Below are 27907 nucleotides of genomic sequence, written 5' to 3'. Positions count from 1 at the left end.
GGCAGAGGAGAAGTGAGCTGGAAGGCTTTAAATAGGCAGGTCAGACGAGCATCATTGGGAACAGCTGGTAACTGTGGAGAGAGAAGAGCGCTGGCAATTAGCCGACAGCTGAGCGGCCAGCCCAGAGGAGGAAGGGCTAAGCCAGCCCTGACAGTACCCCCTCCTCAATGACCCCTCTCCCTCGGAGGGCCACCGGGCTTGAGGTGAAACCATCTATGGAACTCGTGGAGGAGGACAGGGGCATGTACGTCAGAGGATGAAACCCAGGAGCGTTCCTCCGGACCATACCCCTTCCGATGCACCAGATACTGTATGCGCCCATGGAACCTACGGGAGTCAACAATGGATTGTACCTCATACTTCTCATGGTTCTCAACCTGAATAGGGTGAGGATATGGCAACGAGGTGGAAAGTGGACAGACCAACAGTTTCAATAAGGAGACATGAAACACATTTGAGATGTGCATACTAGGAGGAAGGTCCAACGCGTAAGCTACTGGATTAATCCTGTGAAGGATATAGAAAGGCCCAATAAACTGAGGTGCAAACTTCAGTGAGGGAACATGAAGCCGGAGGTTGCAAGATGACAGCCAGACCCTGTCCCCAACCTGGTAGGAAGGGGCAGGCAGGCGTCTGCGGTCAGCATGGAGTCTGTACCTATCATTAGCATGACGCAAAGCCTCCTGGACTTGTACCCAAGTGGAATGAAGACCACAGAGATGCTCTTCTAACGCAGGAATACTCTGCAGAACAAACGAGTCAGGCAACATGGAAGGTTGGAAACCATAATTCGCCATAAATGGAGACAATTGGGAGGCAGAATTCAAGGCACTGTTGTGAGAAAACTCTGCCCAAAGTAATAGGTCAGACCAGTTGTTATGATGGTCAGAAATATAGCAACGTATGAATTGCTCCAAGAACTGATTGGCTCGTTCTGTGGCCCCATTAGACTGCGGGTGATACGCAAAAGAGAACGCAAGTTGGATTCCCAACTGTGCACAAAAGGCTCGCCAGAACTGGGAGACAAACTGCCTGCCCCTGTCAGAGACAATCACCTTGGGTAGCCCATGTAAGCGAAAGATCTCCCAAGCAAAAATGGAAGCCAGTTCCTTAGAGGTGGGCAACTTCTTAAGTGGAATACAATGACACATCTTTGAGAACCGGTCAGCCACCATAAGGATAACAGTGTTGCCTTGGGAGTTGGGCAAGTCCACAATGAAATCCATAGACAAGTGAGTCCAGGGCCTATCTCCATTGGGTATGGGTTGTAGGAGGCCCACTGGAAGGTGTTGTGGAGTCTTACTCTGAGCACACACGGGACAGGCAGCTACGAAGGCAGTAACATCAGCCCGTAGACTAGGCCACCAGAATTGTTGGGAAATTGCCCAAATTAGTTAATTCTTCCCAGGATGGCCAGCTGTCTTGGGAGAATGGTAAGTCTGGAGCACTGGAGTATGGAGACTCTCTGGGACAAAGCAGCGGTCACAAGGTTTATCAGGAGGAGCATGGACCTGAGCAGCAAGAATTTTGTCTCCCAAAGGAGAAGTAAGACTGGTGCGAACCGTAGCCAAGATACGATCAGGAGGAATCATAGGAACCGGAACCGACTCTGACTTGGAAGTGGAGAAAAATTGTCATGACAAGGCATCAGCCCTTACATTCTTAGTACCGGGTAAGAATGAGACAATGTAATTAAAGCTCGACAAGAAAGGAGCCCATCGCACCCTTCTGGGAGAGAGTCGCTTAGCCTCAGACAACAATGTAAGATTCTTATGGTCAGTAAGAATAAGAACGGGCACAGTGGTACCTTCAATGAGATGTCTCCATTCTTTCAGGGCTAAAATGATCGCCAACAGCTCTCTGTCACCAATCTCATAAATGCACTCAGCAGGTGACAATTTCTTGGAAAAGTAGCCACGCGGATGCATAGCGCTCTCATAACTCCAGTCTCAGAAGCATCAACTTCTAGGATAAAAGGCAACGTAGGATCAGGATGTGCCAACACAGAAGCAGAAACAAAGGCAGCCTTGAGAGTCTAAAGGGCCTTAATGGACTCCGTAGACCAACTCTGTGGGTTACCGTCCTTTCTGGTCATATCAGTCAGAGGCTTGACCAGAGATGAGAAGTTACGAATAAACTTCCGATAGTAGTTGACAAAGCCCAGGAAACACTGCAGAGGATGTAAACCCACAAGTCGAGGCCACTGTAGGACTGCTGAAAGTTTCTCTGGGTCCATCGAAAAACCAGCAGTGGAAATGACAGCCCAGGAATGCAACCTGTTCACGATGGAACTCACACTTCTCCAGTTTACAATAGAGATTGTTCTCTCTTAGTTTCTGAAGCACACGACAGTTTCTGAAGCACACGACAGATATCTGTGTGGTGGCTCTCCAGGGACTTGAAAAATATGAGGATATCATCGAGATAAACCACCACACACAATCGCAACAAATCTCAGAGGACATCGTTAATAAATTCCTGGAAAACTGCCGGGGCATTACAAAGGCCAAAAGGTTTTACCAGGTATTCATAATGGCCTGTTCTGGTATTAAACGCAGTTTTCCACCCGTCACCCTCCTTAATGCGCACAAGATTGTATGCCACTCTCAAGTCAAGCTTTGAGAAAACAGTTGCTCCCTTGAGGCGGTCAAATAACTCTGTAATCAATGGAATCGGGTAGGCATTCTTAATCGTGACACGATTGAGACCCCTATAATCTATACAAGGTCTCAGTTCACCGCTCTTCTTTTTCACAAAGAAGAAACCAGCACCAGCAGGAGATGAGGATTTGCGGATGAAACCTTGAGAAAGTGTGTCAGCAACATACTCCTCCATGGCCTTATCCTCCAAGACTGACAAAGGGTAAACCTAGCCACGAGGAGGTATGGCACCAGGTTGAAGGTCAATTACGCAATCATAAGACCGGTGTGGAGGAAAACTACCAGCTTGACCTTTATCAAAGACATCGGCAAAATCACGGTACTCCTCCGGAAGGGAGGGGAGTGAAGCAGTGCACAGGACCTTGGATACCTTCAGAAAGCATGTCTCACTGCATTGTGGTGACCAGGAGAGAACCTCAGCATGGAGCCAATCAAAAGAGGGGTTGTGCCTCTGTAACCAAGGATAAACAATAACCAGCGGAAACCTGGGTGAGGAAATAACTTGGAATTGGATTATCTCATGGTGAAGAGCCCCTACGGCCATGGACAATGGAACCGTCTCATGAGTCACATGGGCAGGCTGCAAAGGTCTCCCGTCAAGAGCCTCAATGGCAAGTGGAGTGTTACGCAGCTGCAGCGGAATCGAGTGCTGCGAAACAAATGCAGCATCAATGAACAGGCCTGCAGCCCCAGAATCAATTAGAGCCTGTATCTTGATGGACGACTCAGCCCAAGAAAGGATGACCAAAACCAGGGGCTTATCCTTCTGGATAACTGGGGATGAAACAACGCCCCCTAAGGTCTGTCCATAACAGGACCTCAAGGTTTGGGCGTTCCCTGAACGGGTAGGACAAGACTTCAAAAAGTGACCTGCCTGGCCACATTAAAGACACAATCTCTCCCTCCTCCTAAAGGCTCTCTCATCTGCAGAGAGATGCGTGAAGCCCAGGTGCATGGGTTCATCTTCACAGACCAACTCGGTACCAGGAGGCATGGGAGGTGAGGGAGGCATGGGTGGAACTACAAAGCTCAGAGGCAAAAGTACAGGAGGCTTCCGCAAGCGCTCCTGAAGAGAAAGTCTTTCTCTGAGTCTGGAGTCAATGAGGATGGCAAACGAGATCAAGCTCTCCAGCTCAGTGGGTATATCTCAGGCTGCTATCTCATCCTTGATGGAATCCGAGAGACCATGAGAAGAAGCAGCCACGAGGGCCTCATTGTTTCAAGCAACCTCTGCTGCCAGAGTATGGAATTCAGTGGCGTAGTTGGCAACAGTTCTCGTACTCTGTTTGATGGACATGAGGCACTTGGCAGCGGAGCATGCGGGAACGTCAAAAACCCTTTTAAAGGAGGCCACAAACTGAGGGTAACTCAAGACAGCAGGTTTTTGCGTCTCCCATAGAGGGTTAGCCAAGGCTCTCTCAGAAAGCAAAGATATCACAAAACCTACTTTGCTTCTGTCCGTGGGAAATGCCTGGGGCGGCGTTCCAAAGTATATCTCAACCTGATTGAGAAACCCTCTGCATTGAACTGGATCGCCCCCAAATTGCTGGGGAAGCAGAGAAGAACCAGACATACCTCTTATAGAGGTAATACTCGAGGCGGGTGCCTGCACAGAGACTGGCGCAGCAGCAGGGACGGCCTGCGACTCAGATTGTACCGGAGCAGGCACCGTGAGGGATTCAAGGTGAGCCGTGCGATTCAGGAGCATTTGTAACGCCAAGGCAAACTGATCCATGAGGTGATCTTGCTCATCCAATCTGGAAAAAATATTACCAACAAGTGGATTGACTGTATCTTCTGAATTCATGGCCTTCGCGTACTGTCAGAAACCATGAATCAGACTGCGACAGAAGTACAATCAAATCACACTTGTTTATTAATAAAAATAAAAAGGTAAATAGAAAAAGCGTAGTCAAGCATAGCCAGAGTCCAGTAACCAGATCGGGTAGTCAGCCAGTCCAAAGTTCATTAACCAGATCGGGTAATCAGCCAGGCCTGAAGTCAGGGATCCAAGGAGAGCAACTGCAAGCAGGATAAGGTGCCAGGAGGGATGTCAACAAGCCAGTCTTGAAACAAACTGCAGGAGATTGTTCCTTGTGATGTGACCAATGTGAAGGCAGAGGAGAAGTGAGCTGGAAGGCTTTAAATAGGCAGGTCAGACGAGCATCATTGGGAACAGCTGATAACCGTGAAGAAGAGAGCTGGCAATGAGCCGACAGCTGAGCGGCCAGCCCAGAGAAGGAAGGGCTAAGCCAGCCCTGACAGCTGGTTGGATTTCAGGGTTTGAATAAATTCCTTTAAAAGTTGTTTAGTGCCTGGCCAAATGACAAACAGGTCATCAATAAACCCGTACCAGTAAAGTACATGGTTCAAGAATGATTGTAAAGATTCATCTCCAAAAATCGGCCTCTCCCAGACTCCCAGATAAAGGTTTGCATAGGAGGGGGCACAGGATGTGCCCATGGCCACTCCCTGGGTTTGTAGAAACAGCTGGTCCATGTATAAAAAATAGTTTTTGGTAAGTATGAATTCCAAAAGTCTCAAAATGAAGTTATTCAAGGCCCAAGTTTTCTGGTCCTGTTCCATTAAGAATATATCAGCCATCCGGCTGCCCTGCTCCTGGAGAATACTCGAGTACAGTGCCTCAACATCAATGGCCACGAGGAGGGCGTCCGGAGGGATCTGGAGATCCTCAATGTGTCTAAGCAGGTCTGTGATAGCCCTAATATGTGTGGGTAAACCAAGGACATGCGGCATAAGAAATGTGTCAACAAGTTTACTGGCATTTTCAATCAAGAAACTATTGGTCGACCAGGTAGTGTAGTAAAGTTTTTATGGGTTTTAGGCAGGGTTATAAAAAGCTGGTACCCATGGCATCTGGTTATTGATAAACTTAAGTGTGTCTTTGTCTATAAGGCCCTCCCAAAACGCTCCAACAATTAAACACTGGAATTCGGCAATAAACGTTTGTATCAAAGTATGGCTGAGGGGAAAGTACCAGGATGCATTGTGTAAAACGGTTTTACACTATATTGGTTCCATTTAATTTTGTATGAATATATGGACGTTGAGGAATTGCTAACGGGAGGAATGCGTTGTGGATTGGTTATCCGTTGAATGAACTGAAGGCTTACTGATTGGGGACATCTAGTGAGTGGCCATTCTGCTTGGTGACGGTGGCACAGTTTTGGTTATTTTAGTTGACACAAGTGGACTTTTGATTAGAAGATGATCGGTGATTAAGACGGCACAGTTGGAGCAATCAAATTAAAATATCGCACAATAAGGACGCTATATTTTTTGCAATTATAAATTAATGTCTTGTGTATATATTTTTTATAATATGGGGGCACAGTGATTATTTAGTGAATATTAGACATGTGCATTCGTTTTCGTCCGAATGCATTTTCGGCCGAATTTCAGCTATTTTCGTTTTCGTTTTGACAAACGATAACGAAAGCACAAAATCCGAAAAACGAAAGATCCGACATAAATAAATGCTTTATTTTCGTTTTCATTGTTACAACAGTTCGATATAGAATAGGAGATTCGACATGACTCTGACAACAATCTGTGTCTATAGAACCTGTGTTCGAATGTGCCTAACCTTACCTCTATTAGTCCAAGATTATATAGAGAAAATATTCGACAGAGAAAAAAGATTTGACAGAGAGAAAAGATTCTGCAAGATACTGTCCTAAAAAGTGTTTGGGGACCCGGGTCCTGCCCCAGGGGACATGGATCAATGCAAAAAAAAGTTTTAAAAAACGGCCGTTTTTTCGGGAGCAGTGATTTTAATAATGATTAAAGTGAAACAATAAAAGTGTAATATTCCTTTAAATTTCGTAGGGGGGGGGGGTTGTCTATAGTATGCCTGTGAAGGGGCGCATGTTTCCCGTGCTTAGAATTGTCCCTGCACAAAGTGTCATTTATGCAGGAAAAAAAGTCCTTTAAAATCACTCGCAGCTATAATGAATTGTCGGCTCCGTAATACAGAGAACACTCATTGAAAGTCATTGATAAAAAAAAAAAAAAAAAAAAAAAAAAAGCGTGGGGGTCCCCCAAATTCAATTACCAGGCCCTTCAGGTCTGGTATGGATATTAAGGGGAACCCTGCCTCAAATTTAAGAAAAAATTTGACGTGGGGTTCCCCCTAAATATCCATAACCAGACCCTTCAGGTCTGGTATGGATATTAAGGGGAACCCCGCGTCAAATTTAAAAAAAAATTGACGTGGGTTCCCCCTAAAAATCCATACCAGACCCTTTATCCGAGCACGCAACCTGGCAGGCCGCAGGAAAAGAGGGGGGGACGAGAGAGCGCCCCCCCCCTCCCTCCTGAACCGTACCAGGCCACATGCCCTCAACATTAGGAGGATGCTTTGGGGGTCTGTGACCCCTCAAAGCACCTTGTCCCCATGTTGATGAAGACAAGGGCCTCATCCCCACAACCCTGGCCGGTGGTTGTGGAGGTCTGCGGGCGGGGGGCTTATCAGAATCTGGAAGCCCCCTTCAACAAGGGAACCCCCAGATCCCGGCCCCCCCCTGTTTGAAATGGTAAGGGGGTACAAAAGTACCCCTACCATTTCACAAAGAAAGTGTAAAAAATGGTTAAATAAAACAAACACACTTTTGAAAAATTCCTTTATTAAAAATAAAAAAATAAAAAAAAGATTCCAGCGGCGGTAATCCACTCTTGCTATCCAGCGACGGACGGTCATCTCTCCAGCGATGTCTCATCTCATCCAGCGCAGCGAATCCTCCGTCCTTCTTCTGTCTCCGTGGAGGAGACACTGCAAGGATTCAGGCGGCTGACGTTTCTTATATACGGAGGGCGGGGCCACCCGTCACCTGACCCCGCCCCCCTCTGATGCAAGGGGAAACCCGGGGTTCCCTGTGACGTAGGGGTGACCCGCACCCCTCTGATGTAACACAGGCAGGTTTCCCCTTGCGTCAGAGGGGGGCGGGGTCAGGTGACGGGTGGCCCCGCCCTCCGTATATAAGAAACGTCAGCCACCTGAATCCTTGCAGTGTCTCCTCCACGGAGACAGAAGAAGGACGGAGGATTCGCTGCGCTGGATGAGATGAGACATCGCTGGAGAGATGACCGTCCGTCGCTGGATAGCAAGAGTGGATTACCGCCGCTGGAATCTTTTTTTTATTTTTTTATTTTTAATAAAGGAATTTTTCAAAAGTGTGTTTGTTTTATTTAACCATTTTTTACACTTTCTTTGTGAAATGGTAGGGGTACTTTTGTACCCCCTTACCATTTCAAACAGGGGGCGGGGCCGGGATCTGGGGGTCCCCTTGTTAAAGGGGGCTTCCAGATTCTGATAAGCCCCGCGCCCGCAGACCTCCACAACCACCGGCCAGGGTTGTGGGGATGAGGCCCTTGTCCTCATCAACATGGGGATAAGGTGCTTTGAGGGGTCACAGACCCCCAAAGCATCCTCCCAATGTTGAGGGCATGTGGCCTGGTACGGTTCAGGAGGGAGGGGGGGCCGCTCTCTCGTCCCCCCCTCTTTTCCTGCGGCCTGCCAGGTTGCGTGCTCGGATAAAGGGTCTGGTATGGATTTTTAGGGGGAACCCCACGTCAATTTTTTTTTAAATTTGACGCGGGGTTCCCCTTAATATCCATACCAGACCTGAAGGGTCTGGTTATGAATATTTAGGGGGAACCCCACGTCAAATTTTTTCTTAAATTTGAGGCAGGGTTCCCCTTAATATCCATACCAGACCTGAAGGGCCTGGTAATTGAATTTGGGGGACCCCCACGCTTTTTTTATTTATTTATTTATTTATTTTTTTATCAATGACTTTCAATGAGTGTTCTCTGTATTACGGGAGCCGACAATTCATAATAGCTGCAAGTGATTTTAAAGGACTTTTTTTCCTGCATAAATGACACTTTGTGCAGGGACAATTCTAAGCACGGGAAACATGCGCCCCTTCACAGGCATACTATAGACAACCCCCCCCCTACGAAATTTAAAGGAATATTACACTTTTATTGTTTCACTTTAATCATTATTAAAATCACTGCTCCCGAAAAAACGGCCGTTTTTAAAACTTTTTTTTGCATTGATCCATGTCCCCTGGGGCAGGACCCAGGTCCCCAAACACTTTTTAGGACAGTAACTTGCAAATTAGCCTTTAAAATGAGCACTTTAGATTTTGAACGTTGGAGTCCCATAGACTTTAATAGGGTTCTAAAGTATGCTATATACTAGCTCCGTCGAATCTTCTTTATACATTCGACAGACACCATAAGCCTTCAAAGACAGATTCGACCGTGATTCATGTAGATTTTCGGACGAATGCAATTTTTGAACGAAAAACGAAATAAATAAAAACGAATTTCGGGAGTAACTAAATAAATTAAGTTTTCAGACGAAAACGAAATTCCGAAACGAAATATTTTACTCTGCACATGTCTAGTGAATATAAGTATTATTAAGCATACTCTATTGAGAAGGGGGTAGTATAAATAGTGAGTGGGAGGCGCAATCCCCTAAAGATATATATATATATATATATATATACATCATTCACTTACCCTGGTTTTTCTGGGGGGGCTAGGACTGGGATTGCAGCGGACCCTCAAGCACAGCAAGGGGGAGGTTGAGCGCCGGTACAACTTGGTATTTTTGGTTTCATACTGTCATGAGGACTGGAAATGATCGAGATTTTAATTTGAGTGGCAGCGGACGTCATGATTGACGATGGATCTACATCGGGTTAATATATTTCTTTATTTTTGTTTTTAAATAAAGGACTTGTCAAAAAAGCCTACTGTAATTTTTTATACTACATGTTTTTTTTGGGTACAGATCTGAGTACTTATGCAGGCATCTTGCTGCTGCTCTGTGTGCTTCACTCAGGGGGAAAAGACAGGGTTGATCTGTATTTGCCCCCTGCAGGATCTTTGTTCTTGCCAGCCTGACCATCCCAGCTGTGAGGCATAGGCTGGCCTTTCTGTGCTTACATGGTTCCATGAGTACCCCAGGGGGGATCCAGTAAAACTTGCCTTCTATAAGGGCTTGTTTTGTTTCTCACCCATCCTGGGCGAAATTCTAGCATGCCTGACTAGGTTTTCAAATGATTGCTCTGTCTTTTAGGGCTTAGAGGGGTCTCTGCCTGGAGTTTGGGCTTGCTCCCTTTGCAGGGCACAGTTTACTTTTATGAGGGATGCTGCATTTTGTGACACTTGTAAATTTGAGTTCAGCTTCAGTCTCTGCGTCTGAAACTTTCTTGTTCCCTTCTGGTGTATCTGCTTCTATACCCTAATGGGGGAGGTTTTTGATGGGTTCATTTCGCAGCTCACTCAGCTTGTCTCCCCTTTAAGGATCCTACTGATACATAGTTAAAATCCCTGCCCAATTCTTTGTCTCTTTTGCCAGCCTGTTTTATTGTTGGGCAGGCCATAGATTATGAATAATAAAAATAACCTTGCGCTACTTATAAAAATTAGATTTGTATTTTTGTCATTTTACACTATACACCGGAAAAGCTGCTCTCCAAGTGTAGGAATAACCTCAACTAGGAAAATTTAAAATTGAGGGGGCACTATAATACATTCATTAATAGTGTGCTGTGAAAGAAAATGATCTAAAGTGCCAAGTGCTATAGACCAAACTACAGTACAAATTATGACAAAAATACAATTGTATTTTGGCCTATAGCACTTTAGTTTAATTTTGTTTCACAGGCCATATCACTTGATTCCCCCATTAACACTGACAGTGTTGTCTCTCCCGCACAGGGGGTGGGGGATGTGGGGAGCTGTCACTGCTGCGAGAACACAATGATTATTGATAGTGGCTATAGTCAATGGCAATAATTGCATGCTATAAATCTGACATGCTGGTTCTACCCAAGACGATCAATGGATCGACTTGTGTACAATCAGCTTGCCCATAGATGGATCAAATCTTTGACCGTCCCTGCTGAACCAGTCAAGTTTTAAACCATTTATGGCTGGCTTTAGTCTAGCACAAATGAATAATGGGGAACCCAAGCGCTAATATGAATAAAAATAAATACTGTGAATTAGTATTATAGGTTTAGCGCACTATTAATTACTGATGCTAACCAGCAGTTTGTTGAGTGTGCTGATCAGATGGAACTTGCCTTAAACTTTGTGTGATGCAGTGTTGTTTGTAGATCCATATCAGTTTCAGATGCACCGCAGCTTAAGTAAATAACATTTTAAAAGTGTCTTTGGTAGACTTTGGGCTGCAGGAGAACCATGGCCTGGAGAACTGTGTTATAATGTGTTGCTAAGTTATCCAGAGCTGGTCACAAATTACTTGTGGCTTCTTATGCAAGTTAGTCCGGGGAGCCGAACTGTCTAAGGAGGTCATTGTTATGATAATAGAACTAGCTCTACTGTATAAGGTGACCTTTGTCTGAGATAATGGGAGTAGCCCTTATGTGATGGTTTGCTGTATAAATTCAGTGTGTTTGTAAAAATAAAGCAATTCATTTTCTGGTGTACTCCAAGACTGGAGTTGTCTGGTCCTTGGGGTTTCTATAGCCAGATCCATTGGTATCATGTTCCAGGACCTGGGAAGCAGCTTCTTAGCGTAAATACCCAACACGGTGTCCGAAGTCCGTCACATTTGGTTGGCAGTGGTGGGATGCTTTCTTGTGCTGGAACATCCAAACCACCAACAGGACCTAGTCGGATGGATCTTTGCTACTCCAGCTTTAAGCAAAGCATACTCAAGGATCTGCTGGAATCAAGGGGACAGAACACCAGCAACAAATCAAGGGCAACTCTAATTGCCAAGTTGATGGAGAGTGACCAGTCCACGACCGAAGCAGAGGGCCAACTATGGAGAGGTCCAGGATGGCCCAGCTCCAGCGAGAGATCCAGTGGTGGCTTTAATTATACAGCACCCCCCAAGAGGTGATCACCCAGATAATTGCAGACATGACATGCCTGAAAAATGCTTTGGTTTCTGCCCCAGGTTATTCCTGACCCAAACATTTTTGTGTACATACAGATGCTTCTACCTTTGGTTTGGGAGCAGTGCTAAGCCAATTGGGAGCCAACGGCAGTGAACACCCTGTTGCCTACATCAGTTGCCGGCTACTACCCTGGGAGGTGGGGTATGCAGCCATAGAAAAAGAATGTTTGGCACTGGTGTGGACCTTAAAAAAACTTCAGCCCTATCTCTATGGATGACCCTTCACGCTGCTCATGGACCACAACCCTTTGGTTTTGTTAAATTGAGTGTCCAGGGACAATGGACTCTTATTGAGATGGAGTCTTGTCCTGCAGCCCTACAACTTAGTACAGGGTGGGCCGACAAAATGGCAACGCAGATGGACTTTCACGGCAAAGTGAACTTTGATTGTACTATAGCCCCTGGACATCCCCAGTTGACCCATATTGGATCTAGCTGGGTCTACCAGACTATGGAACAGGGGAGAGTATTGTCATGAACTTTGGGCTGCAGAAGAACCATGGCCTGGAGAACCCTGTGTTATAATGTGGTCTTAAGTTATCCAGAGCTGATCACTAATTGCTTGTGGCTTCTTATGCAAGTTAGTCTGGGGAGCCGGGCTGTCTAAGGAAGTCATTTTTATGATAATAGGACTAGCTCTACTGTGTAAGGTGACCTTTGTCTGAGATAATGGGAATAGCCCTTATCTGATAGTTTGCTGTATAAATTCAGTGTGTTTCTAAAAATAAAGCAGTTCATTTGGTGTACTCCAAGACTGGTGTTGTCTGGTCCTTGGGGTTTCTATAGCTAGATCCATTGGCCTTGTGTTCATGTAATTGGGAAGCAGCTTCTTGGCGGAAATACCCAACAGGATGTTCAGAGTCCATCCCAAAAATGATCCTACTTCCTTTACTCTTTCTTGTTCAAATACTTTCATTAGTAGGTAAGAAATAAACCATATAGAAAATAACATTTTTCAAAGTAACCTCAAGGAGAGATGGGGTAAAATAAGATGCACAATATGGATCAGATGTATTGGAATTCAGGCCTCAAAATCGAGACCTAAAAGGTTACAGAAGTGTAAATGTTAAACATTTATAACTTGAAAGAGATAAAAAAATGTTACGCACACAAATAAAAAAAAAACACATAATTGTATGGGTGTGACTAACGTTCAGTAAAATCACAACACATAGAGGGCCTGCTCTAACTCATTGATTTCCTCTGGTACGAAGGGCTAATCAGTCCAATGTAAAGGGGAGGAGAGGAGAAAAAAAAAAGAGTGGAGGGGAGAGGCAAGAAGTAGAGGAGGAAAGGTTGAACCAGATGAAGAGGAACGAGGAAGAGGAGAATGAAGACTAGAGAAATAAAAGGAAGGGAGGGTAGGGTGACAGGGGCAAGAACCTATCCTGGGGTGAGAAGGAGGAGGTACATGGATCATCAGCAGAGTGGTTCATTGGGCTCACGATCAGAGTGGGAAACAATTCATCAAAATTATCAGGGAGAAAGTGGTCTACTCAGGGCTTCCAAAAGTGTTCAAATTTTTTGCCTCTGTCTAATAAAACCACTTTAACTTTGGCATGAATTGTAGCTCTGGTGATTCTATTTTTGGTTTCTGTGATATTAAGTGCAGTTTTCCATGCCTTAGCGATGGTTTGTTTTGCAGCAGTAGTAACATGCAGGAGAAGTTTAAATTGTAGGCGGGTTATATCTAAAGGATTTTTCATAAGCAAAGCTGTCATATTGGGGAGAGCTATATAGTGCCATGTTACAGGGTTCTGATGAGATCTGTGGTCACTCAGGCAAAGCCATAATAATTTGGCCACTGATATGGGACCACAGTCCATTACAGAGATACCTAGCACCCAAACACTTTAAGATTTTTTGGATAAATCTTATTTAGTCTTTGTCATTAAGTGACCCAATGATGAAATTTAGGAGAGAGGAAATTATTTTGGCCATAATCTGGATGTCTATATTGAGTAGTGAGATGGGGCGGTAGCCCAGGATGAGTCATCTCAGTGGGGTTTTGGTAGCATAGAGATAATGGTCGCTAGGGAGTCAGATCTAAAGGAATGGCCATTTAGGATCAAGTTAAAGGCCTTGACCAATAGAGTAAGAAGATCTTTATACAATCTTTATAAGACGTTTATATTAAGCAGCCATAAAAACATTGAAGCCTGGATGTTTGTTGGATTTCAGGCTTTTAATTGCGTCACTGACAGAAAGGGGGTGTAGTGGTTAGCAATCTCACCTAGCAGTAAAAAGGGTCACTGGTTTGAATCCCAACCACGACACTACCTGCCTGGAGTTTGCATGTTCTCCCTGTGCTTGCGTGGGTTTCCTCCCACACTCCAAAGACATGCATGTAGGTTAATTGACTTCTATCCAAAATTTGCACTAGTATAAGTATGGGGACCTTGGATTGCGGGCTCCTTGAGTGTAGGGACTGATGTGAGTGTGCAATGTACAGAGATAGGGACAATTGTAGACACTCACTCAGGATGGACTGGTGTCTTTATTCAACCTTACTAACTTTGTAACTGACTTTTATGTCGGAGATGGGGCAGTCTAGGGAAGCTTGCTGCAGACCTGTTAGGGTCAGGAGGTTTAGGTCGGAGAATATGGCTGTGGCCCGGGTTTGACCAAAAGTAGTTTTCGCAGAATATAGATCTGAGAGATGTTTTTGCGGAATAGGGCTAATATTTTCAGGGGATTGCTGGAGTATAAATCCTTGGCAAGTTCTCCGGAGGGTCAGAGCAAGAAAGGTGTCTGGTTTATTACCTTTCATGTATAGCTTGTGCCAGGATCAGCATAAGGCTTTTTCTGTGGACTCTGTCAGAAAGAGATCTAACTCTATTCTGGCTTTATTAAATCACTTCCCGCCCAGGGACGTCATATGACATCCTGGACTTTCAGTGGGAATATCTGAATGATGCCTGCAGCTACAGGCATCATTCAGATATCCTTGTTTTTAGCCAGCGATTTTGTGCATTATAAGAATGATCATAGCGGCAGTTCCGCCGCCTGAACATTCTTACAGGCGACGGGAGGGGACACCCCCTCCCGCCGCCATTCGGTGGTTCTCCGTGCTCTCCCGTGCCATCGGGGACCCAGAGAAAGAATCGGCCGCCGCCAGATGATGGCTGTAGAGATTTCTGGTGACCAGATGGTCACCAGTCATCTCTATGACTGTCGGACACCCAGGCGCGATGTTATGACATCACGTCCAGGCCACGGATGTAAACTAAGCCACGATCGTGGCTGGTAAGCATGAGATCGTGGATTTTTCTTCCCGATCTCATGCTTTCCAGCCTGGAGGAGAGATGTGGGGTCTTATTGACCCCGCATCTTTCCATAAAGAGGACCTGTCAGGAATGATTCCTATTACAAGGGATGTTTACATTCCTTGTAATGGGAAGAAAAGTGATTTAAAAAAATGTAAAGGAAAGTGTAAAAGTAAAAAAAGTTACAATTTTTTTTAAACGCCCCTGTTTCCGTAAGCTCGCGTTCAGAAGCGAACGCACATGCAAGTCCCGCCCACATATGTAAACACTGTTCAAACCACACATGTGAGGTATCGCCGCATGCGTTAGAGCACGAACAACAATTATAGCACTAGACTACCAAGGTGGGGTAGTTACGAAAGAATTGGCGATAATTGGTGAAGCCAAAAAAGTGTTGGGTGGCTTTAAGACCAGAGGGCTGGGTCCCACTCAGAGATGGCCCAAAGTTTGGCTGGGTCCATGAGGAGGCCATGTGACAAGATTATGTAGCCCAGAAATGGAACTTGTGTTTATTCAAATAGACATTTCTCCAATTTTGCCTCAAAATTGTTTCTCCAATAGACAATTGTCCCGTAGATGCTGAAGCACAGCTTTCACATGGAGATGATGGGTAAGTAAGTAAGTAAGTCTGGTGAGAAAATAAGAATATCATCCAGATATACAATAACACAGACATACAGAAGGTTGCGGAAGATCTCATTAACCAAATTTTGGAAGACAGCTGGAGCATTGCATATGCCAAAGGGCATCACAAGATATTCATAATCTCTGTCCCTGGTGTTAAAGGCGGTCTCCCACTTGTCTCCTTCCCGGATTCTTATTAAATTGTAGGCCCCTCTAAGATCCAATTTGGTAAAAATATGAGAACCTTGCAGTCTGTCAAAGCATTCCAAAATTAAAGGAAGAGGGTATTGGTTCTTCACAATGATGGTGTTAAGACCCCTGTAGTAGATGCATGAACAGAGTGAACCATCATTTTTCCCTACAAAGAAAAACCCGGCTCCGGCAGGTGAGTTGGATTTCCTGATGAAACCCTTTTTCAGGTTTTCCTGAATGTATTCAGACATGGCTTGTGTCTCTGGGATAGATATAGGGTAGACTCGGCCTCGGGGAGGAGAGGTCCCTGGTAAGAGATCAATGAAGCAGTCATAGTCTCTGTGAGGAGAGAGGCGATCAGCAGACTTTTTGCAGAAAACATCTTGGAAGGACTAATATTGGGAAGGCAACATGGGAGTTGTGGAGGTCTCAGCCAGAGGAAAGGAAGGAGGTGGTAGTACCTTGGAAATACATTGTTGCTGACACTGAGGACCCCAAGCCAATACTTGTCCAGAATTCCAGTCAAGATACGGGGAGTTTTTCTGCAACATGGAAGACCCAGGATGATGGGACTGGAGGACTTAGGCAGAATTAGGAAAGAGCTTTCCTCCTCATGCAAAACCCCAATGCGTAACACAATAGGAAGGGTTTTAAACTGGATGGGGCTCATTGGCAAGAAGGCACCATCTACTGCGGTCACGGTGAGGGATATAGCCAAGGCAACAAAGGAATTGCCCTACTCAGAAGCCAAAGATTGTTCAATTAAATTCCCAGCAGCTCCAGAGTCCACGTATGCACGGGAAGGGTGAAATGAGGGAAGCGGACAAAATTAAAGGATCAGTCTAGATGACCTCCCTCCAAGTGACCTAGACTAGACCCAGGAGTTTCGTGGACGGACTGGACAGGAGTTCAAAAGATGTTCTTTATCGCCACAATAACGGCATAAGCCCAATCCCATGTGCCGGGCACATTCCTCTGCTAGGCTTATCAAAACTTTTCCAGAAATGCATCCAAAAAGGACTGGAGGTCGGAGGTGATAGAATTGTGTGATTCTCAGAGTGGGGAGGCCCAAGCTAGAGCATCACTGGAAAGGATAGAGTTGATATATGTGACTTTGGTGCGATCAGTTGGAAAATGGTGGCTGGAACGTTCAAAGTGGATAGAACACTGATTGATGAAGCCCCGACAAGCCTTAGGGTTCACCAGAAAAACAAGGTGGCAGCAGCACATGCAAGCAGAAATTACTGGGTGTAGCAGGGAGCAGCTGAAGCAGATGCAGGAATGGGAGGAGCTGAAGTCGCAGTGAGTTGCAGACGATCCAGACGGGAGGCAAGATCCTGTAGAACCATTTGCTCTTGAATTTCTTGCTGAGAGTTATGTCTCAGAAGTGGATCTTGCATTTGATCCTCGGTCAGTGGCTAACTCTCTGAAGAGCTCATGGGTTGAGTAAGCTGTCACGGTACTACTACAGTGAGCCCACAGGCGAGCAGGTGACACGGGGTCCCCAGGGCGTGGAGTCTACGGGCCAGCTGGTATTCTGCCAGGGCCCCCTCACGAGGGTTTGGGCTTAGCTGCGTGCTGACCCCAGGTCGTGACCCCCGGGTTCACCCTGCTCGGTAGGGGGGTACCAGAAGACACTATCAGAGAAGGATGGATGAATGCATGAAGCAAAGGAGAGCCGGATAGTGAGCCAAGGTCAAGGCAGACAACATACCCAAGAGGACTAGCCGAGTAGGTACACAAGATCAGTTTACGAGAGGTCAGGTTCAAACAGGTTACATAAAGGGAGCTCAGAGACTAGCATTGCTCAAGCAACCAGAAACTGGTCTGAGAGGAATTTAAATAGAGAAGCACATGGGGAGCTGGACAGGAAGTAGCAGGAAGGAATGATATATGAAGCAATAGAAGAAGTCGGTGACACCCATAGCTGCAGAGTGCAGCCAGAGCTGAACACAAGCTAGTGGAACAACAAGTGCCAGCCGACCTACAGCAATAAAGGTAAGACACAGATCAGCTCTGCAGCTGACCTGTGACATTCAATGACAGATAAACATGTTGCGGGGTTACCTGGTGACATCCTGCCCCATAATGACACTTGCCGAATGAGAGGTAGACATGGGAATCCTCCAGTTACATCACAGGATAACCCCCGTCCCTATGTTTACCTGTTATTCGACTGTGTCCCTGGGCAGCAGCAGTCATGTTCGGCTGGCGACAGTTTATTTTTTTCGTTCAAGTCTGTTTTTTTTGCAATTCTTTTATTTAACCATAAGTTGCATAATACATACCAAAACAAGAGCATTGCAAAATACAATTACATAGATATGCTGGTATCATATACAACATCAGAGCTACATGGGCAGCTCAACAAAATGAAGAATACGCAAAACGAGTTCTAAGTTGTAGCAAGAAGGAACATATCGGAGAAAGCGCAGTGGAAAACATCTCCAGTATTCCCAATAGAGATGCACCAATACCACTTTTTTAACACTGAGTACGAGTACTGATACTTTTTTGCAGGTACTCGCTGATACCAATTACCGAACCCTATTGTGTGGGAAGGGGGTGGTTTGGGGTTGTTAGGGAGTTGGATGAGGCTGGGGTGAGGGCAAGGTGGGAGGGGGTAGTAGAAGAATAAGTGAGGGCAGGGTACTTGAGGGGTGAAATAGGGATTGTGGGGTGGTAGAGCTGGGATGGAAAAGGCTACGATCACTGGGGGAAGAAGATGGGAATGGGAGGGTCATTGGGAAACATGGGGGCAGAGGTGACAGCTGGTGTGGGAAGGAGGAGGCAACACATGATCGGCACAGCACAGGGGGTTAGGAGGGCACAGTACAGGGCATTAGGTACAGACCAGTCTTATACACTGACACTGTTCTGTACATTGTATACAGACTGGTGTGTGCATAACCAATAGTATGGTGTTGTATAGTAGTGTCAGTGGACAGACTGGTCTGTTTATAATGTACAGTGATAGTGTATAAGACCGATCTGTACCCTGCTGACACTGTACTGTACATACTACACTAACCTGTTTGCAGGACTTACTCCAGCTGCTCCCCTCATTACTCAGTTCTGCTTGCAGGGACAATTCCACAGCTGCCTGACACTATAGAAACACACGTGCTGATGCTGTGCAGCCCTCTGCCATTGGTGACCCGCCGACTCTCTGTCATTGGATAGCAGCTAGCTCTAGCCAGCCAGCCATCCAGCCTAGTAGCCAGCTCTCTCTCTGTGCAGGAAGGGAGACGTCATGACATCACCCACCCTCTTGTTTACAGAGGCAGGAGAGGATTGCGGCAGACCTGTATAATGAAAGAAGACAGCTGGGAGCAGGAATGTCAGTGTGGCCAGCTGTTGGACTGTTTCCATTGTGCTGCTGCATGTCTGTATTGCTTGACCACCATGCATAGTCAGCGCTGAGCGTGATGGGAGCTTCTCCTCTGTCTGCATAAGTGGCTGGGGATTTTTCCACCCCCCCCCCCCCGGCAGGATGTGTACTGCTCTGAACCCTGCTGCGGAAAGGGAGGAGGCATCCGCCCCCAGCGGATGTCACTTCCGGTACCGGTTTTCGGTATTGGAGCATTTTTGTGAGTACTGATACTCGCGAAAATGGCTAGTATCAGCAACGATACCAGTATCGGTATCGGTGAGTCCCTAATTCCCAATATATAAAGGATAGCCCCAACTTAGTGATGCAAAATTGTGGGACATATATTGAAAAAATACTGGGGTCAAGAGAGAACCCCCAGTGGCCAGCAAAAAAACTGCAGAAGGAAAACAGAAAAGGGAGGGGTATGGAAAGGAAAGGACAAGAAATGGAGAAAAGGAACACGCACAGCATAAAGAGACAAGGGCAGAAGCCCAAAGCATGAGGAGAGAGGACATTAAGCAAAATGATCTTGAAAATGAAGTTTCACAATCCCAGAAAATGTGTAACATTGTACCATGACCCCCCTGTTGCACTGCCAGAATGTGTCAAGTACCTGCGGAAAAATATGGTGTAAAGTCATGGGAACCCTATATCACCTTGTCAATCTTTTACTTGCTCTCTTGTCTGCGTTTTTATGTTTTTTTTTTAATAAGCGACTTGTCAAAAACTGGTGTGATTTTTTTTTTCTTGGTAACTTACCAGATGCTCCCCCATGTGAATGAGTAGGGGTACTATGTACCCCTACTCATTCACATGGGGAAGAATCTGGTAAGTTAAAACCCCTCACCCCCATAACCACCGGGACAGGGTTGTGGGAAAGAGTCCCTTGTCTCCAACATGTGAACAAGGTGCTTTGGGGGAGCAGAGTTCCCTCTGCCCCAAAACACCCCCCCTCCCCTCTCCCCACCTTTCTTGGCCTGACGGGCTGCATGCTCGGATAAGGGTCTGGTATGCATTTTGGGGGGGTTCCATGCCATTTTTTTTCAGAATTTTTATTTACCAGCAATTCTGTTTACACTGGGGAAGCCCGCTGACAGCTGATGAGTAATTAGTTGTTAAGGATGCAGCGGTCGGCTTCCTGGCCTGCGTCTTAACAACAAGCTGTTCTTCACACAGAATTTGAATCGGAGGATCATTTTTCAAGGATCCAAATTTGAATTGTTCTGAAAATTTGGAATTTGTTAGAACATTAATAAACAAAATGAAACTAAACAAAACTAATTCTGAAAAAAATCAACAAAATTAAATTAGTAACATAACAAATCTATCCAAAATGAAACGTTTCACATATCTATGATTGGGAGGATTTGGGATTTTGCATAGTTAATTTTGAAGTTGAATACTCGGCCAAAGTCCTTTAACTCCATCAATATTTTGAGCAGAGAGATAAGAGGGTCAGAGACATGGAACAGAATGTCGTGTGCATAGACAGAAAACTTGTGTTCGAACATATCAACCAAGAGCTTCTTAATATTTGAGTTCACTTTTACGTTACAGAATCGGCCATTAGTTAATGCAGTAATGGGGACATGAGGCACCCCTGCCATGTCCCATTGCGAATGAGGAACTATTGGGAGAGGGTCCTGTTAAGCATCTAAGCATCTAAGCATTTTGGAGCCTAGTCCCAGTCTCTCAAACATCAAGGTAAGAAAGGTTCAGTCCACCCTATCAAATGCCCTTTCGGCATCTGTGGAAAGCAGGCGATAGGGTGTAAGATCAGTTGTAGCGCCCTAATGGAGTTATCTCTGGCCTCACGGATGGATCACTGCCAAAAGGAGGTGTTTCACTTTGTTTACCAACATTTTTGAGAAGATTTTTATGTCCAGGTTCAATAGGAAGATGGGGTGATAGTTTGTGGTAACATTTCCTTTCCCTCTTTTGGAAGTACTCAGACATGAACCAACAAGGCTTTCTTAGGAATCGGATTACAGTTAGCATACAGTGCGGGGGATATACTCAGAGCCTGTTCATGAAAATGTAATAGTAATGGAACCTTACCTATATAAGAACTTTCAAACGGTGGAGTCTGCAGTAGGCGTTTTTTTCTTTTTGGGATTGGTGGTGCAGCAGGCGGGCAGCGTGATTGACTATAGATTTACATAAGGGGACACTTTATTTTTTAATAAAGGAATTGTCAAAAACTGTCTCTGTTTTTATTACTTTTTGGTAACTGAGTATGGGTACCCCATACTCATTCAATAGGGGGGAAGGATTTTGGGCCCCCCTAACGGGGGCTTCCAGATTCCGATAAGTCCCCTGCCTGCAGACCCCCACAACCACCGGCCAGAGTTGTGGGAACATGGGGACAAGGTGCATGAGGTCCTTGTCCCCATCAACCTGGAGACAAGGATCTTTGGGGTGGGGGGCTGGATTTTGGAAGGACCCCATACCGTTTTTTTTTTCTTTTTCATTTTGGTGTAGGGTTCCCCTTAAAATCCGTAGGAGACCCAAAGGGCCTGGTATGCATTGGGGGGACCCCACAATGTTTTTTTTTTTCATCATTTTTAATTGTCTGAACCCACTGACAGCTGATGAGTCACCCGATGTTAAGGACACGGTGGCTGGCTTCCCGGCCGACTCCTTAGCATTCAGCTATTTGCTAAGGAGCTGATTTTTTTTTATCAAATACTGCATGTGATACCACCAGCAGAACCCTGATGGTAAATATTGCATGCTTTTTACTCTCTGGTCCATTTGTGAATTAGACTTAAGAGCTTTTAAACAATATTTACTGGCACTTTTTATTTTAACCATATAATTGTTAATTATTTTTAATTTTTTTATGAATTGGACTTAATATGTTTGCATAATAGTTTATGTAAATTAGTCACTTGACCATGTTATTCAATGCGGTAAATGTTGGTGAAATGACCCCATGGTACCACTCTGGGGGGGGGTGATCTGTATTTTTTTTTTTACACATGATGTTTGCTTATAGCAATTAATTTCATTGCTGAATACAAGCATTTTACTGAATGATGTTGATTCATTCAGTTTGTATTGTTGTGATTGGCCCAGTCTGTACTATGTGATCACTGTGACCAATCACAGCTAGCAACACAATTGTACACAATGATATCATTCTCCCATAGGTCAGATGGCAACTGGTTAAATGCCTTTTCTACCCTGCAGGCAAAACGCTCCTAGTCCTCCTTGGTAGGGAGAGACCAAATGTGTTGCTTCGGGTCTCTGTCCATCAGGATATCTGTAACATCTGAGACCTGGTCAGGAGAATCTGAAGAAAGGGGACAGGTGGGGGGGGGGGGGAGTGTCACTCTCCAGCCGAGTGACAGGATAGGAGAAGCAGTGTGTGCGGATGGCTGCAGACCTCTGTGCACGTCCCACTCCAGTGCCATCTTGTATTTCTCCCCCGAGCTGCTTGCTGCTCAGTAAATTAAGAAACGATTGATCCCCACTGTGGTTTAAAAGTCCTCTGCCATCGTGGCATGAGGAGAGGTGTAATTTGGCAGTCGGGGTTCTCTGTTAGGACTTTAAAGGCTGTGGTTTAAGTGGAGCTCCAGCAGTGACCACCCTCACTCCTCCAGTCCAAACTGTGCCCTCATCTTCTCCTTCTATGTTACTCCAGTGCCTATTTTATGGTACATTTTATTAATGGGAATGCTTCAGCAGTACCACTCTTGTTATTCGTTTTTTTATTTATTATTATTATTAATTTTAACTTGTGCCCCCTAGATTATTCTAGATCAAGGTGGATACAAAATACTAGGATACCTAGGTGTTTTTTCTCTTCAATAAAAATATGTAAATACTAAAATGTCCATAGCCTGAGAAAAGGTTCACTATGGTTGTAGAGATGGTTTCTTCCTCCAGTTTTCTCACTATAGTGTGTTTAAGTACAGCTTAACATAACTTTGTGCTTGATTTAAATATACTAAAACCATAACATGCTAAATGCCATAGGTGTGCAAAACAACTTGTTTGTTGCAAAGGTTTGTGTATGTAAATTTAGGTGGTGAGGTAGTAGGTAAAAGAGACTATAATCCAGAGGCTTTAAGTTTGAGTTTACATACCTCTTTATGCTGCAGAATGCTCTTCGCTCTAGCTGTCTGTCTGTGTTTATACCCTAATCTGAAGAAGCGTTTTCATTAAATTCCTTATTGATGTTCTAATTCAATAAATAGTAGAAACATCTTCTATCCATTGGATCACAGTCTCTTATCTACTACCTGGGTCTACATAAATTAGCTCAGGCAGCTCTGCAACAAACAAGTTATTTTCACACCTATACCATTTATATCACCCCAATGTCCCCTAATGGAACAAAGACGTGGTCTCCCTTAGCATCGAGTGCAATCATACACTTACCCGGAGACAGACACATTCTCCACAAGCCATAACATCAGGCTGCAATACAATCTTGATGGTTATCCCCTCAGATATGTTACCCATACTAGCATTTTTGGCATTATATACTATAAAGAGTTCTACTATCTTGTTTGCAGCTACTCTCCAATTTTTTTGTCTTTATGAGAAACAAACATTGTGAATCAGGCATTTTAATGACCATTCATTTTTCTCTTCCACTTTTCTCCCTCAGGTAAACCTTGGCTTATTGATCTTTTCCTTTGCTGGGTTCATCCTTCCAGGATATTTAATCTTTTACAGATGCAGTTTACTCCAGGTTCATTCAGCAAAAGAAAAAGATCCAGCTGCTGTGCAACTGCAAGAGTCTAACTATCCCAATGGGGTGAAAGGAGGAGAGGCCACAGCTTAAACATACAGTGGATTATGCATATGCCAAAGAGGGATGTTACAAGATAATATAAAGGAATCAGCATTTATGTTTTATGTATATATCATAAATAGAAACCAGGGTTGTATGCTACTGTTTTTTTCTGGAGGAATGGACATATGGTAAACCCTAGGAATTATATTTAAAGTCACTGATGTTTCTAAGATGATCAACCATTTAAACAAATAGGTTTCTTTTTTGAACAAATTAAAAAAGTAATCCAATGGCTTTAAAACTTAGAATGCCAGATCACTTGCTCACAAAGCAGTACAGGTAACTAGCATTTCAAAGGACATCAGTAAAAGCAGTGTACATCGTTTATCAGTACAGCTTTATGGTAGTCTTACAAATTTTGGCATTGCTTTGCCACTCTACAAGACTTGTAAATTGCATTTTTTTTTTATTATTATTAATTTATGTAAGGTCAAGTATTGCCACAGCTAGTGTAATTAAAGCTGAACTCTATGCAAACAACACAGTTGAAGACATACATGTAAACTCTCTTTTCTTTGTAGATCTATTAAACAATCAGCAGAATATTTTAAACTGATTTTGAGTGCAACAATGAGGAAGATGTTAAATCAAACAACAATTACATATGAATACAAAAACATATAAAAAATATGAATATCAATATATTGTATTAATCCTTAATCATATACTTTTTTTCACATTTTATAAAACATAGGTCACGTGTATAAATAACATGAGATAATGATGCGTCCAATTTAATTACAGATACAGATGGAATATTCAGTTTTTCTCTCCATTTGACATTTATCGTAGTATTTAAATGCTTCTTCAAGATTGGGTAGTTGATATACATATTAATTTCATCAGTTGATTTGTCTGCGATGAATGCATGCAATACGTTGAAAATATTCAAAAATTACAGTTGTGCTCAAAAGTTTGAATACACTGGCAAAGATCATGCAATTTTGCCATTAATATTGAAAATGTGACTGATCATATGAAGCCATTTATTATCACATAGTTGTTTGGCTCCTTTTTAAATCATAATGGTAACAGAAATCACCCAAACGGCCTTGATCAAAAGTTTACATACCCTGAAATGTTTGGCTTTGGTGCAGACATACAAGGTGACACACACAGGTTAAAATGGCAATTAAAGGTTTATTTCCCACATCTTTGGTTTTTTTTTTAATTGCAATTAGTGTCTGTGTATAAATCATCTGAGTTTTTAGCTCTCACTTGAATGCACTGAGCAGGCTGGATACTGAGCCATGGGGAGCAGAAAAGACCTGTCAAAGGACTTGCCTAACAAGGTAATGGAACTCTATAAAGATGGAAAAAGATATAAAAAGATATCCAAAGCCTTATTTTCCAGTAAGGACTGTTCAATCGCTTATAATGAAGTGGAAAACTCTGGAATCTCTTGATATCAAACCAAGGCCAGGTAGACCAAGAAAGATTGCAGCCACACCTGCCAGTGGAATTGTTCAGGATACTAAGAAAAACCCACAGGTAACCTCGGGAGAAATGCGGGCTGCTCTGGAAAAAGAAGGTGTGGTTGTCTCAATGTGCACAATACAACAATACTTGAACAAAAATGAGCTGCATGGTTGAGTTGCCAGAAAGAAACCTTGTTACAAGTGTTATCTACTTCTTAGAAGGTGTGGTTGTCTCAATGAGCACAATACAACAATACTTGAACAAAAATGAGCTGCATGGTTGAGTTGCCATAAAGGAGCCTTGTAACAAGTGTTATCTACTTGTTTAGTATACACTATGTTCACACTATGATACAAGTTATGTATATATCTTTGTGATGTACAAGGCATTTTTTTTTTATATTTTCATCTTATTGTATGTATATATTTCAAACAGATCAACTGAATGAATGTATAATCAATATTAACCTGAAGAAGCGGCTGAATAACGCAAAGTGCTTTGAATGGGGTGTTGACGTAAATATGTCATCTGGATCTGTACTTGCACATCATTTTCTGATTTTATTTATACATGTGGCCTGTGTTTTTATGAAATTTGAAAAACAATCTATCAAGAAATATGTTTTTGATATGTTTTTGCAGTGTTTTGTATATGTATATTAAATGTTGGTATAATATTTTCTTCAGTGATACGCTCAAAGTCTGTTTAATTATGGTCGGTTCTGCTAAAGGTTGATTCAAATGGATGGTACCTCAGAGGAAGTCATTCAGCTCAGATCTAAATTCCACTTTTTTCGTCTATATCTTTATTATTAATTTGATTAAACCATTCTTGTGATCTAGGCACCTATAGCAGACAGCAGAGCTGGAGAGTTAAAGGGGTTGTAAACCCTCAAGGTTTTTCACCTTAATGCATTCTATGCATTAAGGTGAAAAACCTTCTGTAGTGCAGCATCCCCCCAGACCCCCCCCACCCTTTTACTTACCTGAACACGATTCTGAACAGCATTTCTCCGTGGGGGCACTCGAGAAGAGGAGAAGCCAGGAGCGCCACGGAGGGACCCTAGAAGAGGAGGATCAGGTCTACTCTATGCAAAACCCTTTAAGCTAGCTATGCATGGCTCTTTTTCTCTCTGCTAGCTGCATGAGAGAAAATCTGTCAATTCCCCTATCCGTGGATTGAGGAATTTCCAGTGCTGGCTATTGTATTCACTAGCCAAAGCACCTGTGGCTGCCTTAATACCAATACAGTAACTGAACCTGATAGGATGTACTCACTGTTCGGCTGCTAATTTTCCACAAAGCTCAAGTGAATTTTTAAATCGACTTTTGTAGAGCAGGGTGGTGCTTACAGGGTCATCCATCCAATTTCGAAACCTTTACCTTCAATTTTTCTGCTACAGTTAAATAATATTGCTTGGTCAAAGACCCAGTAGTAGTTAATCATTCAACTGTATTTATTCTCTATGTTGAAGACATTTCACAGCTTATCCATACTGCTTTTTCAGTTCTAATGTTAATTTGCTCCTCCCATCTTTATCTTAACACAGTCAACATCTGCTAGACACATTCCATATGATTTGATTAATGTGATTGAGTTACCTGTGGCTATAATTGCAGAGGTATGTTTCTTCTACTCAACAGAATTGAAATTATTTGGACAAGCTGCAAAACTTCAACATTAGAGAACAAGCCCATTTGAACAACTGTTTACTGCTAGCCGTGTCCGTATCAGTCATTCATGTAAAACAACTTGTTTTTTTAAATTATTAGTTTTTTTGTATAAATATTAATTTAAACAAAATGACGGGGAATTTGGCTGCACAGAGAAGCTGGACACACCAAATATGTGCATAAAATGAACAAGTTATGTAGCAGTCATTGTATATAAGATGTGTTCAAAGTTTATTTTTTTGAATGCTCAGGGTTTCTTAATATCCATTAAATATAACACATAACAGGTTTAAATGTATTTTAATCCTAACAATTAACTTCTTTGATTTGCTAGGTCTTTTTAATGTACTGTTGAAAGTATTTTGTTATATCTGCTCAATAAGTGCAAAAATATATCTGTTGATCCTACCAGGAAATCGTGCAAGCCTATTGCTTTATGTAATCTATATCTCTATCAGTTACCACGGTTCCCAACAAGTCAGTAGTCTACAAAATACTCTACCCCTATATTAAGAATATGAGACAGTGATTTTGTAGTCTTGTTCTTTTGGTGACAAAACTGCACCACCATAGACACAGTACAATGAGCTCACATTAGCACCCTACCATGTTACTGGCAGGATAAATAGGTGAAAATAAAGGAGACAAAAAAACATTAAAAAATGAATCTTGTCTAAGGATTGGTGAACTGCAATTTATTACTTTTTTTTTTTTTAGTTTTGGATACATTTTAAGAGAACCCAGTAAACTACATGAATAACTATTTATGAACTGTCTTGAGTAGAGACTTATCTTTGGTAACTGATGATTCTCCAAGCTTATTGTTTATTTGTTACATAAAGTTAGCCAGGTTTAAAAAAATATACACGTCAATCAAGTTCAACCAAAAGACAAAAATAAATTGAAAACCCCGGTTTCTCAG

General features: G+C 43.5%; 1 protein-coding gene across 7 annotated transcripts in view; it reads left to right on the top strand.

Moving 5' to 3' along the window:
• The window catches only part of SLC43A1 (solute carrier family 43 member 1), a 740549-nt gene extending 713148 nt beyond the window's left edge, over positions 1 to 27401 (top strand). For 4 of the 7 annotated variants that reach the window (XM_077493198.1, XM_077493195.1, XM_077493197.1 and 1 more), the window contains one exon: positions 23705 to 27401. In XM_077493198.1, coding sequence (XP_077349324.1) covers positions 23705 to 23841 — 137 coding nt within the window. In that variant the 3' untranslated portion in view covers positions 23842 to 27401. Of the gene's footprint in view, positions 1 to 20643; positions 20695 to 23704 lie in introns of those variants that run through there. The other 3 variants (XM_077493201.1, XM_077493200.1, XM_077493199.1) reach the window with 3 other exon arrangements.
• The last annotated feature ends 506 nt before the right edge of the window (positions 27402 to 27907 follow it).

This window comes from Lithobates pipiens, unplaced genomic scaffold (assembly GCF_037356315.1).
Source record: "Lithobates pipiens isolate NorthernLeopardFrog02 unplaced genomic scaffold, aLitPip1_a1.2 Scaffold_19, whole genome shotgun sequence".
Lineage (NCBI taxonomy): Eukaryota > Metazoa > Chordata > Amphibia > Anura > Ranidae > Lithobates > Lithobates pipiens.
This window is presented reverse-complemented; position numbering and strand designations above follow the sequence as displayed.